General features: G+C 37.6%; 1 protein-coding gene across 7 annotated transcripts in view; it reads right to left on the bottom strand.

Annotated features, from left to right (window-relative positions):
• The window catches only part of CCDC181 (coiled-coil domain containing 181), a 49,684-nt gene that overhangs the window by 21,713 nt on the left and 4,009 nt on the right, over positions 1–23,962 (bottom strand). For 2 of the 7 annotated variants that reach the window (XR_004627240.1, XM_034666703.1), the window contains exons 1-3: positions 14,848–15,213; positions 9,118–9,257; positions 5,217–6,164 (exon numbers count right to left, since the gene is read on the bottom strand). Coding sequence is in view for 6 of the 7 variants with exons in the window: in XM_034666703.1 (XP_034522594.1) it covers positions 5,217–6,164; positions 9,118–9,234 (1,065 nt within the window). In the remaining variant the exon portion in view is untranslated. Of the gene's footprint in view, positions 1–5,216; positions 6,165–9,117; positions 9,258–14,516; positions 14,553–14,847; positions 15,214–23,962 lie in introns of those variants that run through there. The other 5 variants (XM_034666701.1, XM_034666700.1, XM_034666698.1 and 2 more) reach the window with 5 other exon arrangements.

Raw genomic sequence — 23,962 nt, forward strand, 5'->3', positions numbered from 1 at the left:
AAAAAAAAAAAAAGAATTGTAAGGGTTGAAAATTCTAATTAGTATTTGTGAAAATAAAACTACTAATATTCAACAAGGATGAGAGAAAACGACTGTATATGAAAAGCAGGCAAGGAAAGTAGGGTGTGTGTTTTTGGTAAAAGAAGGTATGGGAAATGGAAATGCATTTTGTTGACAGAAATGAAAGTTATTTTGTCCTAAAGCTGGTTATCTGAGAAAGAGAAAGAACAACAGACAAACTAAAATGGACACAGAAAGTTGTAAAAGGTTAATAGGAAAGAAATCTTGGAAAAGGAATTTTATGTGTAATCAAGTTTTCCAAGATTAAAATGAATTTATTTAAAGTTCAGTTTCAATATCAAAAGTACACTAGTTAAAATTTTTTGTTTTCTCCGTTAAAAGAACAAAATTTTCTCACATTGTTGGCCTGCTCTTCATAACAGATTATACACAAAGTTTCTTTACTTCTAATGTCATCTGCTTCGGAAACAGATTCTGTTTCGTCTTTATCACATCTTTCATTACTTGGGAAAGCTGTGTCTTCTCTAACAGGAACAGCTACGGCTTTTGTAGCTCTGTGTAATCTTCTGTATTTGTCCCTGAAGATTATTTTGGTTAAATGGATAATTAAGTATTGTTTTATAATTTTCTGCGATCCTATTGGGTTAAGTGTCCAAACCTTTTGATATTTTTTACAAACTCCCCAAAATCAACTTCTAAATAAGGTCTTTCTGATCTGGAAAATACCATAGAACCTATTAGGCCTATTTGATATGTTAAATCACATGGGAAGCATTGTCAAATATGAAATAATACTACACTTTCTTCCTGTAACATCTGTATAGGTATACATTGTTCCAAAAATTTTGTGAAATCCCTAGGAATCTGAGTATTTCCTAATATAATGTTATCACAGTCACCATTTTAAAATGTATGTCACAAAAATAAGCAACTCCCATTGCAAACTCCACTATCATACTCATCATACTCAGCGTCTGTCTTCTAGTATATTAACCTTTTATGAAACCCTCTTGCTGTCTCCCGCAAACCCTGCTACTCTGTTACCCTTACCTTCTGATGACAGGGACATCTTCCCTTACCACCTGGACCCTTTGAAATATGGCAGTTGGATTTTGTCCAGCTGCCACCATCTCAAGAACTATGTTTTGTAATGGTTTGTATGTTTGTATGTTTTCTCACTGTTTGTATGTTTTCCTAGTCATAGAGCTATGGCCTCAGCTCTATGGTAAATATTATTGGAGAAAATAATTCCAAACTGAGGAATACCTCAGAACTTCACAATGACTGAGGGAGCCATTTTACAGGACAAATATTACAGGCCATTTGCCATATCTAGCCAATATTACAACATTTTCATTGCACATACCATCCCCCACACTCTGGCACTGTAGAACAATCAAATGGAATAAAGACCCAATTGACAAAACTTATTGAATCTATCTAAAGCCCTTCCCCTGGTATTATTTAACCTAAGATCCACTCCATTTGGTAAACACTAATTGTCTCCCTTTGAAATCATTACCAGAGCACCTATGAGGATGGACCAAGGAATCTGTGAGCCTGCCCTACTGAAAGGAAATTTCCTAATCTATTGTAAAGATCTTATCAAGGTCCTTGGAAATAATAACAGCCTCACAGAGCAATCTTTTCCCAGCACACTCACAGGAGACAAAGACCTTCAACATCATATCTCCCACCTGGAGATTTGTTTACCGGAAATATCACCTTCACAAGGATGCCCTCCAACCTCACTGGAAAGGGCCATATCAGTTATTGTTAACTAACACCTGTGCTGCTAAATTTAAAGGCATTGACCCGTGGATTATCATTTTTCATTAAAAAAAAAAAAAGACATCTTTATGTGACTGGACATCCCCACCCACTGGAGATCTCAAACTGAAAATCTCTAGACCCACTCAAAATCAACAACTTGGACAAGGAGTACACGGCACCTGTATTAGACAGACAGCTTTCCCAAGTCACGACCAGGCTTGTATAACTTCACAAAAGACTCCTACTAGGTAGAAGAAGAAGGGGAAGAAGAAAGGGGGGTAAACAGAAGGGGGAATGAACCGTGAGAGACTATGGACTCTGGGAAACAAATTGAGGGCTTCAGAGGGGAGGGGGGTGGGGGATTGGGATAGGCTGGTGATGGGTAGTAAGGAGGGCACGTATTGCATGGTGCACTGGGTGTTATACGCAAATAATGAATCATGGAACTTTACATCTAAAACTAGGGATGTACTGTATGGTGACTAACATAATATAATAAAAAAAAGATTAAGTGAGTTAAAGTATGTAAAAAAAAAAGACTCCTACTAATGCTTAATGTTCATGAAATATTTTTGAATAATTCTTTTTGTAGTAGGCATCTTACCACTTCTGTTAATCCGACTTGTACCCAGTGATTTTGACTACTTGAGTTTGTTTTTAAAACATGAAATATTTTCTGATCCTGCTTATTATTACCCACATTAGAGGAACTAAATGGTAGAGAAATGACATAATTCGAATAACCCAAACCATAGCAATCTCTATCTAGTAACCTTTCTGGCTGTTGAGTACATCATTCTCAGCCCACTAGGGAAGATCAGGAGACTCTCGGTCATCTCATTTATAATTTCACTTTTCTCCCTAATTTCACTATAAACCAGATTGTCCCCTCTGACCTCACCTATCAAGTTAAAATTGTTTTGCTTCCCAGAAAAAGAAAACCCCTTTACTTCACTTTAACCACCCAAAACGCTAGGGAAAAACATTTCTAATGGTCCAACGATTTATTAGGAGCTATAAGCCTCCTATATTTGGCTCTTGCAGACATGCCAAGGCACAAATAACAAGTTTTCTCCACTAGGCACTTCTAGCTGCAGGATCCCCCTTGCAAAAGATTCATTCAGCTAACATCTGAAACACACAGCCACCCTCTTTCTGTCTGCTCAAATAGAACAGATCCCTGGTTTTCTCCTACCATGCCCTCCATACCAAAAAATGAGTCCATAAACAACCAGATCTAAGCAAAGACACTTTGCACTCCTACAAGATGCATTTTTATCTGCCATTAAAAGGGAGAATCTTGGGCACTTGACTCCCTACACAGCTAGAGAACAGCAGGACAGTGCCTCCTGGGCTATCTAACTTCCCCTTTTTTTTTTGTCCTTAAATTGATTACTAAAGGAGACCATACAGGAACTAATCATTCAACTAAAAGAAGTCTCTCCCCTAAAAGAACTGAAAGAAGATGCTCATCCAGACGACAAACCCCTCTGAATATAAAGATAATAGCTGTGGGCATTCTCAAGGCCATGGTCTCCCAGGAGAGAGAACCTTAGTGAAGGGGCCAATTTGCAAGGATCTTCAGTTGCTCGTTTGGAAAAGGTACTGCTTGGAATGAGTACATGATCAGAAATCTTTCTTGGCAGAATTGCCAGGTCCACTCCCCGAGCCATTAGAGCCAGGGGAAGTCTTTGGACACTTTACCCCGTGTCGTCCTCAATAATAGCATAGCGTTAGGCTATTTACTTGTGACCCAAGGTGGGGTCTGTGTCATCACGAATACTTCTTGCTGGACATGAGTAAGTACTTCCCATCAGCTAGCATTGGAAACTGCTAAGATTTTTAAGCTTGCCATGTCTCTAATCCCATCCTCTAAAACCTTTGGTTAGATTCCAGATTCTCGGATATTTTTAGTTGGCTCCTGACGAGAATTAGGACCATTTTAAGATCTGGGCTACAAATTATCTTACTTACCATTGTTTTAATTTGTTCTATATTCATTATTATCACACTGTTAATGCTTTTTTCATGGTCAATGTTTCAAATCCTGTCAGAACTCAGATAATGTTTGTTCAAAGACTCAAAACCGTTCATCAGATCTACCCTTTGAGTGAAAAGAAAAAAGAACCTAATCGAATTCTAGATCTTATTTCCTCAAACCTCCATGTTACTCAAATGTAGCTCTAAGACTTTCACCTAGAATGCTTACTGATCATATCAAGCATCAACCACTATAAGACAACGCCCTCCAGGAGACATGATGGGGCCAGAGCAAGTTGCAGGTCACCAACCACTCTGACAATGAAACGGGATTGCATGATCATAAAAATTTGTCACTGATGCTTTCTTACCAGAAAGATGTTGATGAGAAGGGGGAAATGTGAAAGAAGATTCAAAATGAAGTAATCATTGCTAAGAAAAGCACTCAACACAGAGTTGAAAGAACACTGAGGAAGTGGGGTCGATGCATGTCTCCTATTTCAAGTCTCCTGTTTCAATTCTCAGCCCACCATGAACTTTGACTTTTGTCAGCTGCAACTTGTCAGTTGCAAACCCCCCACCACCACCACCACCTGGCACTGTGGACTGAAATAATGTAACACCTGTTAGCTACATAGCCAATGTGTATTAGACGTCAGCATGAACTCCCATCACCAATCAACTCTTTCAAAACAAGTTGCGTAACCTTGTGGGTTTTACCTTTATAGGCCTGCACTCCTGGCTCACTATTCAGAGCACACTTTTGATTGAGGTTGACACTGTGTCTCCTGGATTACAATCCCTAAGAGCCCAAACAAATGCTTTGATTACTTCACAGACTCTTCTTGCTCAACAGAACAAAACCATCATCATCATCATCACCATCATCATCATCACCATCATCTGGGATTCCATATGGCGTTTTGGAAAACTTTGTTAAGGTTATTAGGCTCCATTCTTAATCTAAAACTAAAATCCCGGAAATCAAGGAACTGTAGGCATGGAAGATACGTGAAAACACTTATACACAAAAGTCAGAGAATTATAATCCAAATCTACCTGTTGCCTCCCAAATCCCAACAAATTTACGCCTTCATTTTTCCACCTGACATCTGATTTTCACCCTCTCACACCAAGACTTCTTTCAGTAGTCAGTTATCTGAGGCTCATCAGAAAGGATGAAATGATGTCCTCACTGACATCTCTACCTCTAACACAAGTCCTTCATTACTAGGCTTGTGATCCTTACAAGAAAGGACCAAGATAATCATGGTGTTTATCCCATAAATACGCATTTTTAATATTTAACTACTTAATCTAACAATAGAAAAACAAGCAAGCAAATATATCCAATAGTTTGAGGAACCATTCTAATTCCTACTGCATTTATAAAACATGAAAATATATTCCACATTTAATATGATGCACCCTTATGTTCTCACCTCCCTCTTTAGCTTTTCTCTCTTTAGTTCTAGCCGTTTTTGCAGTTCTTTCTGTCGAGGGGAAAGACAATATGTTGAGGTCACTGGAGATATATTTGCAGAGTGTGTCCTGTGGTTATATTTCCCATTCCCCCTACTTCGATCCGAGCAGGCAGCAGAGCTTGGACGAGTCTTGGGGTTGGGTGGTGGCTGAGGGATATAAGCCAGTGGCTCTTCTGTTAGTGAGTGAACAATAGCATGAATCTTTGCTATAGGCTCTTCTTTCTTGACCCCATTGACATTTGAGTTTGAAGATCTGGGTGACAACTGGTGAGGTTCATTTTCTGTACTATTAGCATTAATGGGGGGCAAAAACCCCTGACTCTCAATGTCTTGTAAATTCATAAGTTCAAACTTTCCATCTCTCTCAACTAATATTTTCCTATCCTTGTTTTCTTCACAGTTTCCATCAGTTAGTGACAGGAGCACATTTTCTTGTCCAAATTCACTGGAAATACATAACTGTGACAGTTTCCCTGACATACTACTTTCATTTTCAAAATAATTTTGGTGAGTATCAGTGTCTTCCAGTGGAGGAACTTCCAGATCAACTAATTTGTCTTTGAACTTAAGTTTTCGCTCCCTTTTATCATTCACAGGTTCTTGACTCTGTAGAATCTTGTTGGCTTGTATAATTTTCTCCATAATATATCTCCTTACTTCCTCATCCTCTTCCTCTTCCAGGTCTCTCTGGCTTTCCACTTTGGATTCCTGGAAAGAGTTTTCACTATCTGAATCTGATATGGGATCCAAAGGTTGAATACTCGGTACAGAAATGAAGTCATTTCTTCTTGGTGAAAGCTCACCCTTCAAGGATTTATCAGGATCAGAGTGCTGTTTGGTGTGTTCCATTTCTGTTTCATTGTCTTTTAATTCTTGGTTAATATTCTCTTCATTCCCACAAGCCATCTAAAAAATATATGAAGTTCTCTTTTTCAGTAAAAATTGAGACTCTTTATCCATTTAGATGTAGATAGTACAAAATGAATTTCATATTCATGCAATATATTCTATGAAGGGGAAAATGTACATGTTTCTTATTTTATACTTTGCTTTTAATATTCTAATTCATATTGACGAGCACCCCACGGGAAATACATGTGACAGCAGCACTTTGGGAAAAATTTAACCCTAAATCCGAATTTGATGTTGCTAAGTGCTATATTAATATTTTTTTAAATTTTCATGCTAATGAATGAAAGGGTAACTACAACTAAGACATTATTATTTCAACATTCTTCCTCTATGAAATTTTTCTCTCTTTAAATTTTCAGAAGAGCATTTTTTAAAAGTTTTCTTCTTATAATATTTGTATTCTTCAAAGAAGTATTTTTCTCTCCAGGATCATTACAACATCGGTCTTTGGTCAAGTTCTAATCATTCTGAGGTTCTTATAATCTTTTCAGATTATTATTGCTGCTATTTTCTGCAGGATCTATATCCAAATTCCACGTTAATTTTTATCTCTGGTTGACATTGCCCTTCCTCAACTATCCTCAGAGGCCCCAATAATTTATGCTAAACACCATCATATAATTTGGTTTTACATTTAAAAAGGGTAATTCCTTTCTCTCTCTCTCTCTCTCAAATAAATAAAATCTTTTTTTTAAAAAAAAGTGTAAATGCACATGAACCGTAGAGCAATATTTTCGTGTCACAAAACCCTGCACTACATCTGCTGTTTCTAATTAAAGGCTTCCTACCTAACATCTCTCCCACATACACACACACTCACGGACCAAACAAACACTTCACCCCTGCCATTTTTTTTTCTTTTTATCAGACACCTCTCTTCCTCCTAAAACAATTCAATGGGAGCTACTACTTGCTGCTCTCTTCAACCCCTTAAAATTCTCTTCCTCTTTTACTTGCTCAAAGGTCATCTTTTCTGATAGCCACCTTTTCCTAACCTGCACAGCATTGCTAGATGTCTAATAAGCAAATAAACCTGGCCCATTAAAATGTCTGACAAATAACTAAGATTAAACTAAGATCTCTGCATTGCAATTGGTTTTATTTTAGGCCATATTTGATTCTGTGGTTCATTCTGACAGTATCCTGTTTCCTAATTATTCTTTGACTTTCACTTCTTTTTAAAACCCACTGCAAAAGAAGCCAAAAAATTAAAAAACCCTCTGCAATAAAACTACCACTTTTTACAATGAAATTTTCCCCCAGCCCTCAACCCTGTCTCTATCTCTGGCATCCGATTCCCCTGCCAGCCTCAAAGGAAGACGTGCTTATGATCATCCACTGGGGGACGCCTGGGGGGTGCAGTCATTAAGCATCTGCCTTTGGCTCAGGGCATGACCCCGGCGTTCTGGGATTGAACCCCACATCAGGCTCCTCTGCTGGGAGCCTGCTTCTTCCTCTCCCACTCCTCCTGCATGTGTTCCCTCTCTCGCTGGCTGTCTCTCTGTGTCAAATAAATAAAATAAATCTTAAAAAAAAAAAATCATCCACTGGAATGAGTAAGACTGATGAGAGCACTCTGTTTTGAGCAGGTGATTATAATATTTTCTAAATAAATTAAAAAATGAGACAATGAATCGTGATGATCACTTCTCTAATTCTAGCACTCTGTGCTCTGGATCTCACTGCCCTCCACCAGTAATGAGACTTTGGTTCAACCCTACCACTCTGGGTATCTCTGCCTGTACTCACTCTGATTATTTTTCTGTTAAAGATGCATGAAACTCCCATTTAACAGCCATCTTCGAAAAATCTTAACTTTTTACTCTGTTGCCTTTTTCAAATGTAATCTCATTTGTCCTCTGCATTGCATCAGAAAGCAAAATGGGATTAAGAGAAATTTGTGATGTAAGACTTGCTGCCTTCTTTCTTTTATATTCTTTTCCTTAACCTTCTTCAGTCTGACTTCTGGTGTAATTACTAAGCTCTCTGTCCTTCTAAAGTCACCTACTCTACTCTTACACGAGGCTTACATCGTTTCTTCACTACTTTCCTATTTATTGACTCTAATTTCATACATATATACATAAGCATATACACACACATGAATATATGTACACACATATATATGTACACAAAAATTATATATAGATACACACATCACATATATATATAAATAAATATAAAGAGAGAAAAACTGTCTATGATCCAGGAATTGGTTCATTTTCCTGAATGCCCACTCGACATGTCTGATAAATAGTATTTGATCATATTTAATGGATCCACTTCTTCCTAATCTGCACAGCATTGCTAGATGTCTGATAAGCAAACCTAGCAATACACTCTTTCCTACAGGTATTCCTATGGCTCAGTTCTGACTCTACATTCTTCTCTATATTCATTCCCCTGAAGAGTTAATTCAGTCTTAAGGTTTCAAATATTAGCTGAGAGACCAGGTCTTTTGAGAATTTGCTTTATTTTCATTTATATTAAAATATATTTCATTATTTTATTTTCATTTATATTCATCATATATTCATTTCATTATATTGAAAGTATAACCCTCTTTTCATTTATATTAGAAGTATAACCCAATTTTACCCAAGTTTATATAAAGTAGAAATTAACTATACTTGTTATTTTTGGTGCAATAAATCATACTTATTTCTATTATATAAATTATAATTTTTAATTATAACTTAAATTTTATTAAGTGCTAACTTAATCCCTGTTTTCTCACTAATTTTAGCCCTCGCCTTAGGACACAACATATAAACTCTTTATGCCTCAATTTTCTCATCTCTAAGGTGGAAATAATGATACCTGTTCTATTTTTATCAGAGGAAATTTGTGAACTTTAGATGACATAATATACGCAAAATTTTCTTCAGAATTACAAAGCACTTCGTTAATGAAATTACTATGAATGCGGTTGGAAATTTATATATACCTCTATTATGCCGGTATCACTTTTTTCTTTTTCATTAATTAACCATTCCAGGTCCTTTTCGAAGTCATCTTCATATTCTCCACTTTCTTTTGAGTCCATATCTTTATTTTCATCCATTTTCCGTTTGTTAAAGAATAATGCTAGAAGATTTTAAAAGATAAGGTATATGTTATGTCAACTTTAGGGGGAGTAAGGAGTATGGAGATTAATATGATAAGCTAATCAACACACAGAAACACAAAGCATGGAATGTTCAGAATAAACATGTATCTGTATACCCTAAAAGAGAGACCTACAATGGCCAGACATTTTCTAGATGAACTGCTCCTTAACACCATCTCCACCCCCCAAATTCCTGAAACCCTTATTTACAAGGAGACTTAAAAAGGTGGATAAGAAGACTAAGGCTTAGAGCAGGATTTTCCACACCCCCTGCCAATCACTGAAACGCCTTGTCTGGGTCAGAGCAGATGACTCAGCTTTTAAGTCACACTCATTCACATTTTTTTTATGCTCAAATAAAAACAAATATAGGTTTCCTCTGCTCTCTTTAAGTAGAGCATTCCTATGAAACCTTTTAAAAGCTAAAATGGCGTAAAGCAAAGAAGCAATTACTGCTTCATAAAAGCAAAAATCCTCTTCAGATTTCTTTCAGTGAGCAAAAACAGGTACTGATGTGAGTCTTTCGTAAAAGATAAGTAAACTTTCAAATAGTGGGGGAAACCTGAATATCAATTCCCATCCTCAGTTTTTTAATCCTTCTAGTAGTTTATATGGCATAATTATAATTTGTGATCTGAGAGATTTTCAACTAAGTAAAGTTGATTCTCAACTATTGTAAATGCTAATTTCTGCAAAAGTCAAACTCTAAATGAGATATATTTTTCACCAAAAAAAACAAAATGCGATAACTAATACTATTTGGAAACAGTGACAAATAAATAGGGATGTCAGATGAAAGTTACTGTTTATGAAAATGGTGTATAAATTCAGTCACTTTTAAGAAAACAATTCTAAAGTGATCTAAAAATTGAGGTCAGTTCCTAGCCCTGAGAACTGTTCTGTGTATAATTTTTCAAACAAAAGAAGAAAATAAATCTTTACCCATAATGTGTTTGTACATGTGGGTGAGCATGCCGTATATATATGTGTGTGAATATATATTTCAATTTTGACAAACATTTGTTAAACACCTACAATATTCCTATATACGTTCCCATAAAGATTATAAAATAGACCTATGCCCTTGAGGTGTTTCCCGTATGGTACAGAATAAAAAAAACCCATAAATTTAAAATGTAAATAAAAACAAATTTAAAAATGTATATAAATGGAATAAAGATATATATAAAGAACAATGGGAGGAAGAATAAAAAAGCAATTAACTCAGTCTAAAGTTGGAAATACCAAGGAAAGCTGAGATGGGCTTTGAATACTGAGTGCAAGAGTTTATCAGTTATTTCAGACAAAGAGAACAAGATGAGAAAGAGCAAACAAACACAGAAGTGCAGGGAATTGTCCAGAGAGGCCTGAATGTAATGTGTTCCTGAAGAAGAATCTGGGAGGAGTGATACCAGGGGTCAAACTTATGTCAATTCATCTGTTCCAAAAAAAAAAAAAAAAAAAGGTTGAGGGAAAATTGTTTATGTGGATCCAACTGTCATAAAGCAGCCAAAGGTAGAAATATATAGCAATAATCTGCACATTGTCCACTATTAAACAACAACAAAAAGAGTGATGCTCTCTAAATGTACATAGAATTTTAGGCTCAGTCTCAAAATAACTAGAGAAATCTCATCTTCAGGGTCTCAAACACCTGGGACCTTGTTTGTATACCTGTGTCTACACCTAGGAGCCTTCTCTTGCTCCTACACCAAGAGTAAGTTGCCTAAAACCCTTTTCTGGAGGCAGAAAGTACAGATGTCAAGAACACATTTTTTTTAGAGTATAAATGAAAGATATTTTATCTGAATTAATAAATTATCCACAAACTTTGTTTTGGCCATTGGCTTCACTGTGCTATCTGAAAACCTGACTAGACTACCTAACCTGCTGTCAATTTTACTGAAGGGAGATATACATTATTTTCCTTCCTCCGCTCACCATCCAGTAATAATGAAAGCATGTGGGAGAACACATTCCACTAGCTGCACAAGCACTAGCTTTGTGTATGAATACACAATACCGTGTATGAAAAACATTGTAATAGGCTTTAGTGAACAGAAAGTTCAAATGAGTGAAAAGAATGATGAGGGCACCCAAAATGTAAATAAACTCCACGCTAAGACTAGGGGTGAGACACACAGAAAGTGGGAAGCACTGTATCCAGTTTCCTGTGCTATAGTTTGAAGGACAAAAGACAAGCTGGAACACATTCAGAGGCTAGCAAACCAGGAGAAAGAGGGATAAAAAAGAAAGAAGGGAAGATCGGAGGCTATGAGAGTAAAATGCCTTAGAATAAGACTCTGAGGAATACCTGAAAATCCTGGGAATATTATCCTAAAGAAGGGAAAAAGCAAGAGTCATGACAACTGCTTTACATTATTTTTAAAAAATATTTATTTATTTGAGAGAGAGAGAAGTAGGGAGAGCACAGAGGGAGAGGGGAGAAGAAGACTCCCCACTAAGCAGGGAGCCCAATGCAGGTCTCGATCCCAGGACCCTGAGATCAGGACCCAAGCAGAAGGCAGATGCTTAATGGACTGAGCCACCCAGGCACCCTTGCTTTCCATTACTGAAATGGCTGTTAGGTAAAGGAGGACTGGACTTACATACCTTCAAATAGTAAAACTAGTGTTAAGGGCTAGAAACTCAGGGACAAATTGTGGCAGTTTATAACAGAATTTACAGGGGCGCCTGGGTGGCTCGATTGGTTTAGCGTCTGCCTTCGGCTCAGGTCATGGACTCAAGGTCCTACGACCCAGCCCCACTGCAGGCTCCCTGCTCAACAGGGAGTCTGCTTCTCCCTCTCCCTCTGCCCCTCCACCACACTCGTGCTTCCACGCTCTCTCTCAAACAAATAAATGAAACCTTTTTCAAAAATAATAAAATGGGGCGCCTGGGTGGCTCATCCGGTTGAGCATCTGCCTCCAGCTCAGGTCATGATCCTGGAGTCCGGGGATCGAGCCCCACATCAGCCTCCCTGTTCAGTGGGGAGTCTGCCTCTCCCTCTGCCCCCACCCCACTCATGCTCTCTCAAATAAATAAATAAAATATTTTTAAAAATAATAATAAAATGAAAAAATAAAAATAAAACAGAATTTACATTTTTTTAAATTTATTTATTTGACAGAGAGAGAGAGAGACAGCCAGCAAGAGAGGGAGAGGAAGAAGCAGGCTCCTAGCGGAGGAGCCTGATGGGGGGCTCGATCCCAGAATGCTGGGATCACGCCCTGAGCCGAAGGCAGACGCTTAATGACTGCGCCACCCAGGCACCAAGAATTTACATTTTAAACTTGTCCTGAAATGAAGTGAGCTGCCTTTTAAGTGTTGCCTTTCTTGTCAATGCAAAGAGCCTTAGAGCAAAACTGTTGAGCTAGGTGACCCTTACGATTTATTTTAAACTTTTTATAAGCGGCAAATTAGCAAATAACTGTCAACTGATGAAAAGCAAGAGAATTTAAAAGGAAATGCATAGTATCATGATAAGCTTAATCTGAAACAAATGATCAGCGCCTGAATAATTAAATCCAAGACTTAAACTATTACTGTCTGGTTCACTTAAATGTCATCTCTTCTCAGAATAGTGCTTGGTATTGGTACCCTTCCCCTCTCAAGACAAAGTTAGTTTTATGGACACGAATGTTAAGCATTCAACCTAATTATTCAACTGAATAATTACAACTATTTCCAAAGTATTAGTTGAACTATAATTCCTGCTAGATATTTATTTCTTTTATACTAAGAATACAAAATGGACTTTCTTAAAGAACTCAAAGTAAGGTTTCAATCATTTGTAAAGCAAAGGCTGAGAGCAATGATACTTTGAGGTAACCTAGAGAAACCAAATCAATACTACAGGGTGAATTTATTTACCACCGCTGAGCTGCAAGACAGCCTAAATCACATCAACTGTTATATCTAACTATCTACTAATTAAAAGTTAAGGGCACCATGGATAATGTAGAACAAAGTAAAACTCATTGTGATCCAAAATACTGATATAAATAATACTGTTTTTCACAGTCACAAGTGCCATTGGAAAATCAGCTTTCTTTTCAGACCAGGGATCTTGGAATTTATCATTTTAAGATGTTAAGGTTACATAACTAATTGTTAGAATAAGATTTCTATGGAACTCTTCAATGCTCTCCTTTAACTTTATAATACACATTGTTCTGAATTTGTAAATAGTTACCTGAGAACTTTTGTTAGCTACGCTTTATTATTTACAAAGAATCTCACCCATGTGAAAACTCAAATCTAACGCTAAAAGAATCAGCATAATAGATAAAAATAAAATGATTACAAATCAAACATATTAGGTGTTATTAAATCATACGATTATGGCATAATTAAAAAGAGGAAAAGCCACAGCTGAAGGCATTTACTCTGAGAAATAAATGAAGATGCATGAAATTTGTACTGCCGCCTTCTCCTGTACCTTCAAAAACCTCATGGCTGGTTTCCAAGAAAACAAAGAACATAAATCATAAACTCTTGTTACCAAGTCCCTTAAGCCTTTTTCAAATGCGTCACAGGATATCCAATCCCCTTCAGTTCTTTTAATCATCATCCCCTGGGTACTGGCCATATGGTACACAGTCATCATGCTGGAACAAAAGTATATCTTACACAAACTGAATCACCGAACAGTTACTCCTTGTGAGTTTCACACATTTAAATTTCAATGTTTATCATCAGTAAAAATCTGTGTAAGTGGCTTAGATCAGAATCGCCCTCGTAATAGGTTAACTGTAGTAAGAGACAGAAATTAATTCCTTCCTCCTGGGTGTCTGCTAAATCCCATGCGGGGATGTGACTGCAGATCTTTTAGTGTGAGTCTAAGCCAAGTCTGTACGTATACACTTTTGACAACTTTTGACAACTTTCTATCAGGATTCAGACATTCGAAAATAATTTAATTCATTGACTCTAGTCTTATCTCGTAGCCTTTTAAACATAGGCTTGTTTAAAATCTAAGAGAACTGAAAAAACGTCAAAGAGAACCTGCTTTAATACAAAATAAGCATTTAAGCAAAAGCTAACCCCTAATCACATCATGAGACCATCTGGCCCATTCTTCTTGCTGCATTTTTCCAAACCGAAAACCCATGAGTAAAAAGTGTTTAAATTCATACTCCATCACAAGGTCTGACAATAAATAAAATGTTACACCTATTAGGTGATAACTTTAATTTGTATCCAGGTTCCCCATGTACCATCCACTAAATGAATACCTGAGCCTCTTCACGGAAGCTCCCATTTCAGGAGTGACTTTTTTCTCCCGGGGATGAGAACTTTGAGAGGGGAAAGAAAATGATAAAAATGAAAGACTAGGGTACACTCAGAGGGGTTTCCCTTGTACAAAGCCAAGCAAGGTGCTGCCAGACTTCCCCGCAGGTGCCGTGCAACCCGTACTTGGCAGGCTCAGACGCGAACAGGAAGACTCTCCCCTCTTCTAACCACCTTTCCTCCCGGCTGTCCCAGACGTTTTACCCCCGTACCCTCTCTCCCACCATAAATATCTCCACACCATCCTTCCCTCTCTCCCTCTGTATCCCCTCCTGCCTGTGTAAGATGCAGCGGCTGGGGTCACAGAGATGGCCGAGGGAGTTCTCCTCTCTTCCTCTTTCTAAGCTCTGACAGCGAGGTGAGGGAGACCCCAGCACCTGTTCCCACCGCGGCGAGGACCCGGCTGCCATAGCAACGGCGCGTCTCCGCGTCCTCCATCCGGGCCTCTCTTACTACGAGGGCGCGGTGGCCGAGCGCAGGCGCAGTCGGCATCCTGAGAACACCTGCCCCTCCAGGCGCTCTTCTCGGCGCCAGCAGAGGACCTGTCAGGCTGCGGTTTCCAAGGAGACAACCAAGAAAGCAGTGCATCACCACGCACAAGTTTCAAGGGCGTGAGTCCGAATTGGTGAAGGATCACTTTCTTGTTTTAAATTTTCCCACGTGTAGCAGTCTCTCGCCAAGTACGGAATTTTTTAGAACAATTCCTGGATATATCTATATCTATATAGATATCTATCTATATCTATATCTATGTTTTATGCCTTTCTATGTTATTTTCTTCGCCGTTAGCATCAGAGTCATTTCAATTTTCACTACTATGTAAGCAAATTGCTGATTAGTTACCAGATTTTTTACTCGAAGCTTCCCCCCACCACCGTGAATGAAAAAAACAATCCCGTAAGAGTGGTCAAAGGATGTTTGCTCCAGCTTTCAAGCATGTCAAAATGGTCAACTAGGATTTTCTCAAATTATCCTTAAAGATCGCCTTTATTATAAAGGGGAAGCAAGATGAATTGTATTTTTTTTTTAAAGATTTTATTTATTTATTGGAAAGAGAGGGAGAGGGAGCACAACCAGGGGGTGGGGCGGCGGGAGAAACAGACAGGCCAGGCTAGATCCCAGGCCCCTGGGATCATGACCTGAGCAGAAGGCAGGCTCTTAACGGACTGAGCCACCCAGGTGTCCCTCAAGATGAATTTTAGATTGCATTAACAAATGATAAGATTTTAGAAACTGTCTATTCCCTGACAGAAATAGACAAAAAGCAAGGAGGAAATATGAAAATATGTCCTCAGTACTCCAGAATTTTCAGATTATTTTTTGTTTGTTTTTAGAATTTTTATCACTTGGTACATTGGAGAGCATCTCTTCTTCAAAGAGGGGTCATACAAAATTGAGTTTTAAAGTATTCTCTAAACTGCATAGTAAACTAAATTAAAAAATAAAAAGATTTAAGGTTAAAATGGATTACAATATTGAGTGCACTTCCTAGCTGAAATGTATAACTTATAGTTCTAATGATTTAATGTTTCTTCTGCTACAAGACTTAGATCTTAGGCCAAACACCTGAAAAAGATAAAATACAAAATTATTGAGTGTTTAAGGTTGAAGAAATTTTAGTTAAATTCCTTTAATAACTATGGAATTACTACCAAAGCTACTGTAACATCGAGGTTTCAGAACGCCTACTAATTTTTTTTCCACTGATCCTCCCAAATATTTGTAAATGTTTTTACAAATTTAATGGTCTATAGCACCATTGTTCATAGTAGCCAAAAAGTGGAAACAATCCAAATGTCCATCAAATGATGAAAGCATAAATAAAATATGGTATATCCATACAATGGAATATTTTCAGCAATAAAAATGAATGAAGTACTGATAAATACTACAACAGGGATGAACCTTGCAAACCTAAACATTATGTTAAATGAAAGAAGCTAGAAGGAAAAGACCACATATTATACGATTCCATTTATATGAAAGGTCCAGGAGAAGCAAATTTATAAAGACAGAAAGTATATTAGTGGTTGCCTAGTGATGGGATTGGCCTGCCATTGGGGAGAAAATGGGTGAGTGACTGCTTAAGGTTGAATTGTATGAATAGCATACGAATAATGAATAATATGTTAACAATAAAGGTGCCCCCCCAAATATTATTGGAATAGTGGGCAAACCATAACTAGAGAGATGAAAATATTTTTAAATGAGTTTTCAAGATTGATTAGTATATAGATTCTGTCTCCTGTGCTTAAATAGCTGATAGATTTTAATTTCTAAATCTAGTTGTCCCTTTTATAGAATAGAGATAGTAACATTTGCCTTTAGGATTATATAGATTAAATGAGGTAATCTGTGTGTTTAACACAATGCCTGATGTATACAAAGTGGTCAATAAACTGTGCCTATTATCCTTACATATTACTTATTATCATTGCAACATTAATCCAAAATGATGCAAGTAGGTTCTAAAATATCCTTAAATGTCCACAACACAAATAAGAGAGATTTTAAATTATGTGTGGAATTCTATTCTAAAAGTCTCCCTACATTGTCAATTTTTTATTTTACAAAAGATCCAGATGTTAATATATCAATTTCAAAGAAATGTATGTTAAACATGACAGTTATAGGGGCGCCTGGGTGGCACAGTGGTTAAGCGTCTGCCTTCGGCTCAGGGCGTGATCCCGGCGTTGTGGGATCGAGCCCCCACATCAGGCTCTTCTGCTATGAGCCTGCCTCTTCCTCTCCCACTCCCCCTGCTTGTGTACCCTCTCTCGCTGGCTGTCTCTATCTCTGTTAAATAAATAAAATCTTTAAAAAAAAAAAAAAATGACAGTTATAGAACTCTTGTGTTATGTACCTGAATGAGATTTAAAAGTGGGATGGAGGGGTGCCTTGGTGGCTCAGGCGGTTGAGCATCCGACTCTTGGTTTCAGCTCAGTTTGTGATCTCAGGGCTGTGAGAAAGAGCCCCCCATCCGGCTCTGTGCTCAGCGCAGAGTCTGCTAGAGATTCTCTCTCTCTCTCTCTCCCTCTGCCCTTCCTGCACTCTCTCTCTCTAAATACATAAAATCTTTAATTTAAAAAAAAGTGGGATGGATGGGGGCACTGGCTCAGTTGGAAGGGCATATGACTCTTGTGAGTTCAAGCCCCACATTGGATGAAGATTTTACTAAAAAAGTAAATAAACTTTAAAAAAAAATGGGATGCTTGGGTGGCTCAGTAGGTTAAGCATCCGACTCTTGATCTCAGTTCAGGTCTTGCACTCAGGTCCTGATCTCAGGGTTGTGGGTTCAAGCCCCACGTTGGGCTCCATGCTAGGCGTGGAGCCTACTTTAAAAAAAAATTAAAATAGATAGATAAATAAATAAATACATAAATAAATAAAAGTGGGATGGACAGCTGTAAAACTTCAGAAACACATCACACTTAAATGGAAGTCAGAATTCCAGTTACCGCAACCAGTTAGGATCCAGTTGCACACAAAACAAGTATAAAAAGCTTGAAAATAGTAATAAAAAGTTATTACAAAGTTTGTGGGCTAAGCCTGAGCCGTTTGTAGAAGAGTCGTCACAGTCCCTTCCTTTATTCTAATAAACTTGGGGCTCTGAGTTCCCAGCCTAGAAATTAGAATGTGATCATTTGAACGGAAGGGAAAGAGAAGAGGTGAGCTGTTGAAAGCAGGTACACTGGCACTGGAAACAACTAGAAAGAGGTGGCTGACTGACATGCAGGGAGAAAAATAAAAAGAATTGAAAGCAGAGACTACCTAGAATAAAACCAAAATCTTTGATCATCTTTTTTAAGGCAGAGCAAAGATAAACAATAAACAGCAGCATTGTACAATAATAATTCACAATCTCTGGTGATAAACCTGAGCTACTAAAAAAAAGATTTATTCACTGTCATCTATTTAAGAAAGCAGAGAACTATTAGGTTTTCAATACCTTATTTCAATTTTTCCTGTTGAGTTCCTTATTTATGGGTCTGCCTGAGAGGTGAATAATTCCCAATCTATGCATGAAGGAGCTCACAGATTTAAAGAGGAGATAAACTTAAAGGGAACACAGTGTGACACACAGGTGCAGCTGTAGCTCAAAAATGGAGCTTAATTAGGAAGAGGGTACAATTAAAAGTCCTTTGCGAAGTGTTGACATTAGAGCTGACTTTTGATGAAAAGAATTGCACAAGGGTGGGGCATTATACAGAGATGTTAGCATTTTCAAGGGCGTGGAGGCACTAACTAGTTTATTCTGGGATCTTTATGTAATTCAGAATTGCTGGTTTGACTCAACATGGGGCGTGGCATAAGATGAAATCTGTCCTTCATTGCCTATGACAGTCTCTGAGATATTTTAAGCATATTGTGAAAACAACTGCAGTTTCCACTAGAGGACATTGTGAAACAATGTTTCCATTAAAATGGATAGCATCCTTGGGAAACTTAAGTGTATCCTTTATTTCTTCTAAACTGTGAGTTCCTTAAAGAAGAGACTGAATTTTAGATATCTTTGTATACTTAGCAGAACTGGCATTTAAATGTCTGGTAAATATTTATTGAGTTGACATAACTGAATAAATGAACTAATTTTATTGTGAATAACCTTAATCATGTACTTTATATAATTAAATTTATAATTTCCTCCTAATACTTTATCTGATCAGAAGCTATTGAAGGAATTAGTGTTTTGATGATCAGGGAGGAGAGAATAATACATTTCTAAAGTGGGGCGTTTTATTTTTTATTTTTTTAAAGATTTTATTTATTTATTTGAGAGAGAAAGAGAGCACAAGCAGGGGGAGGGGCAGAGGGAAAGGGAGAGAGAATCCTCCAGAGACACCCTGCTGAGTGAAGAGCCCAACAACAAAGTGCTGGGCTGGCCCCCAGGGTCCTGAGATCACGACCTGAGCTGAAGGCAGAGGTTTAACCAACTGAGTCACCCAGGCATCCCTAAAATGGGGCATTTTAGAAAGTGCAGAACTGGGGCGCCTGGGTGGCGCAGTCATTAAGCATCTGCCTTCGGCTCAGGGCGTGATCTCGGTGTTCTGGGATAGAGCCCCACATCAGGCTCCTCCGCTGAGAGCCTGCTTCTTCCTCTCCCACTCCCCCTGCCTGTGTTCCCTCTCTCGCTGGCTGTCTCTCTGTGTCAAATAAATAAATAAAATCTTAAAAAAAAAAAGTGCAGAACTTTGGTAAATTAGGATAATCAGAGGTACCATGAGACCATGAGAGCACAAAACTGGCTGCAAGTGAGGAAGAAATGATAGGAGAATTCTAATGACGTATTTGGCAATTTTATAGAGTTCAGCAGATCACTGTACTCTCTCCCTCTTCTTACACATACCATTTAAACAACCCCATTTACTCTAGCATCAGAAAGAATGAAACACTTAAGAATTAAGTTACCAAGGAAGTGAAAGATCTGTACACTGAAAACAATAAGATATTAATGGCAGAAACTGAAGAAAACATGAATGATGGAAGGATCTGCATGTTCATGAATTAGAAGAATATTGCTAACACGTTCATACTGCCCAAACCAATCTACAGATTCAATACAATCCCTATCAAAATTCCAATAGGATTTTTGCAGAAATAGAAAAAAAAAAACCCTAAAATTCACATGAAACCACAAAAGACCCCAAATAACCAAAATAATTTTGAGAAAGAACAAAACTAAGGGCATCACACTTCTGATCTCAAATTATATTACAAAGCTATGGTAATTGAGTTGATCCTCAAACCAGACAAAGACTCCCATCAAAAAGGAGAATTACAGACCAATATCCCTGATGAACATGGATACCAAAATTCTTACCAAGATATTAGCCAATAAGATCTAACAGTTCATTAAAAGGATTATTCACCTTGACCTAGGGGGATTTATTCCTGGGCTGCAAGGATAGTTCAAAATTAAAAAAAGAATCAACGTGATACATCATATTAATTAAAGAAGGGACAAGAACCATATGATCCTCTAAACTGAAGCAGAAAAAGCATCTGACAAAAACAGCATACTTTCTTGATTAAAACTCTCAACATCAAAAGGATAGAGGGCACATACCTCAATGTCGTAAAAACCACATACGAAAAGCCCACATGAATATCATTCTCAATGGGGAAAAACTGAGAACGGTTCCCCTGAGGTCAGGAACACGACAGGGATGCCCACTCTCACCACTGTTGTTCAACATAGTACTAGAGGTTGTAGCCTCAGCAATCAGACAACAAAAAGAAATAAAAGGCATTCAGATCAGCAAAGAAGTCAAACTCTCACTCTTTGTAGATGACATGATACTTTATATGGAAAATCCAAAAGACTACACCCCAAAATTGCTAGAACTCATACAAGAATTCAGCAAAGTGGCAGGATATAAAATTAATCCACAGAAATCAGTTGCATTTCTATACACTAACAATGAGACAGAAGAAAGAGAAACTAAGGAATTGATCCCATTTACAATCTCACCAAAAACCATAAGATACCTAGGAATGAATCTAACCAAAGAAGTAAAGGATCTGTACTCCGAAAACTACAGAATGCTTATGAAAGAAACTGAGGAAGACACAAAGAAATGGAAAAACATTCCATGCTCATGGATTGGAAGAATAAGTATTGTTAAAATGTCTATGCTACCCTGAGAAATCTACACATTCAATGCAATCCCTATCGAAATACCATCAACATTTTCCACAAAGCTATAAAAAACAACCCTAAAATTTGTATGGCACCAGAAAAGACCCTGCATAGCCAGGGGAATGTTGAAAAAGAAAACCAAAGCAAGGGGCATCACAATGCCTGACTTCAAGCTATATTACAAAGCTGTAATCATCAAGACAGGATGGTACTGGCACCAAAAAAAAGACACATAGATCAGTGGAACAGAATAGAGAACCCAGAAATGCACTCTCAAATCTATGGTCAACTAATCTTTGACAAAGCAGGAAAGAATATCCAATGGAAAAAGGACAGTCTCTTCAATAAATGGTGATGGGAACATTGGCCAGCCACACGTAGAAGAATGAAACTGGACTGTTTTCTTACACCATACACAAAGATAAACTCAAGATGGATGAAAGACCTAAATGTGAGACAGAAATCCATCAAAATCCTAGGGAACATAGGCAGCAACCTCTTCGACCTCAACCACAGCAACTTCTTGCCAGACGCGTCTCCAAAGGCAAGGGAAACAAAAGCAAAGATGAACTATTGGGACTTCATCAAGATAAAACCTTCTGCATAGCAAAGGAAACAGTCAACAAAACTAAAAGGCAACCCTCGCAATGGGAGAAGATGTTTGCAAATGACATATCAGATAAAGGGCTAATATTCAAGATCTATAAAGAACTTACAAACTCAACACCCAAAAAACAAATAATCCAGTCAAGAAATGGGCAACAGATGTGAACAGACATTTCTCCAAAGAAGACATACAAATGGCCAACGGACAAATGCAAAAATGTTCCACATCACTTGGCATCAGGGAAGTACAAATAAAAACTACAATGAGATACCACCTCATACCAGTCAGAATGGCTAAAATTAACAAGTCAGGAAACAACAAATGTTGGTGGGGATGTGGAGAAAGGGAAACCATCTTACGCTGTTGGTGGGAATGCAAGCTGTACAGCCACTCTGCAAAAGCAGTATGGAGGTTCCTCAAGAAGTTAAAAATAGAGCTACCCTATGACCTAGGAATTTCACTACCGGCTATTTACCCCAAACAAATGTAGTAATCCGAAGGGGCACCTTTACCCCAATGTTCATAACAACAATGTCCACAATCGCCAAACTGTGGAAAGAGCCGAGATGTCCATGGACAGATGAATGGATAAAGATGTGAGATAGATAGATAGATAGATAGATAGATAGATAGATAGATAGATAGATATAAAATGGAATATTACTCAGCCATCAGAAAGGATGCATACTTACCATTTACATTGACATGGATGGAACTGGGAGGTATTATGCTGAGTGAAATAAGTCAATCAGAGAAAGATAATTGTCATATGGTTTCACTCATATGTGGAATAAGAAACAGGGCAGAGGACCATAGGAGAAGGGAGGAAAAACAGAATGCAAGTCATCAGAGAGGGAGACAAGCTATCAGAGACTCCTAAGTATAGGAAACAAACTGAGGGTTGCTGGAGGGGAGGTAGATGGGAGGCTATTGGGTAATTGAGTGACGGGCATTAAGGAGGGCACGTGATGTGATGAGCACTGGGTGTTATATGGAACCGATAAATTATTGAACACTATATCTGAAACTAGTGATGTACTACAAGTTGGCTAAGTGAATTTAATAATAATTTAAAAAGCTATAGTAATTGAAACAGTATAGTACTGCCACAAAAACAGACACATACATCAAAGGAACAGAATAGAGAGCCCAGATATAAATCCATGCTACATGGTCAACCAATCTTTGACCATGATGCCAAGAATACACAATGGGGAAAGGATTGTCTCTTCAATAAAAGTCTTTGGGTAAACTGGATGTCTACATGCAAAAGAATAAAATTGGACCCCCATCTTACATCATCTACAAAAATTAACTTGAAGTGGATTGAAAATTTAAGTGTAAGACCTAAAGCTGTAAAATTCCTGGAAGAAAACATAGTGGATAAGCTCTTTGAGATTGGTCTTAGCAATGATTTTTGGGGTATTACACCAAAAGCATAGGCAATGTAAGCAGAAATTAAAAAGTGAGACTACATTAAACTAAAAACTTCTGCACAGCAAAGGAAACCATCAACAAAATGAAAAGGTAACCTCTGGAATGGAAGAAAAGATCTGCCAACCACATAAGAGGCTAACACCCAAAATAGAAAAGGAAGTCATACAACTCAAAAGCAAAGATAATAATAAATAATCCAATTTAAAAATCAGCAAAGGACCAAAATAGACATTATTCCAAAGAAGACATGCAGTGGTCAATAGGTATGAAATGGTACTCAACATCACTAATCATCAATGCAAATAAAAACCTCACATCTGTTAGAATTGTTATTATCAAAAAGGCAAGAGATTATAGTGTTGGTGAAGATGTGGAGAAAAAAGAAATCCTTGTACACTGTTGGTGGAAATGCAAACGGATGCAGCCACTCTGGAAAACAGTATTCAGGCTCCTCAAAAAAATTAAAAATAGAACTATCATATAATCCATCAAAACCGTGTATAGGAATATACCCAAAGGAAGTGAAATTAGTATCTCAAAAAGATATCTGCACTTCTATGTTCACTGCAGCATTATTCATAATAGCCAAGACACAGATCTAAGAGTTCATCAATGGGTGAAAGAATAAGGAAAATTCTCTCTCTCTCTCTCTCTCTCTCTCTCTCTATATATATATATATATATATCACACATATATGATAAGAATA

Source organism: Ailuropoda melanoleuca, chromosome 8 (assembly GCF_002007445.2).
Source record: "Ailuropoda melanoleuca isolate Jingjing chromosome 8, ASM200744v2, whole genome shotgun sequence".
Classification (NCBI taxonomy): domain Eukaryota; kingdom Metazoa; phylum Chordata; class Mammalia; order Carnivora; family Ursidae; genus Ailuropoda; species Ailuropoda melanoleuca.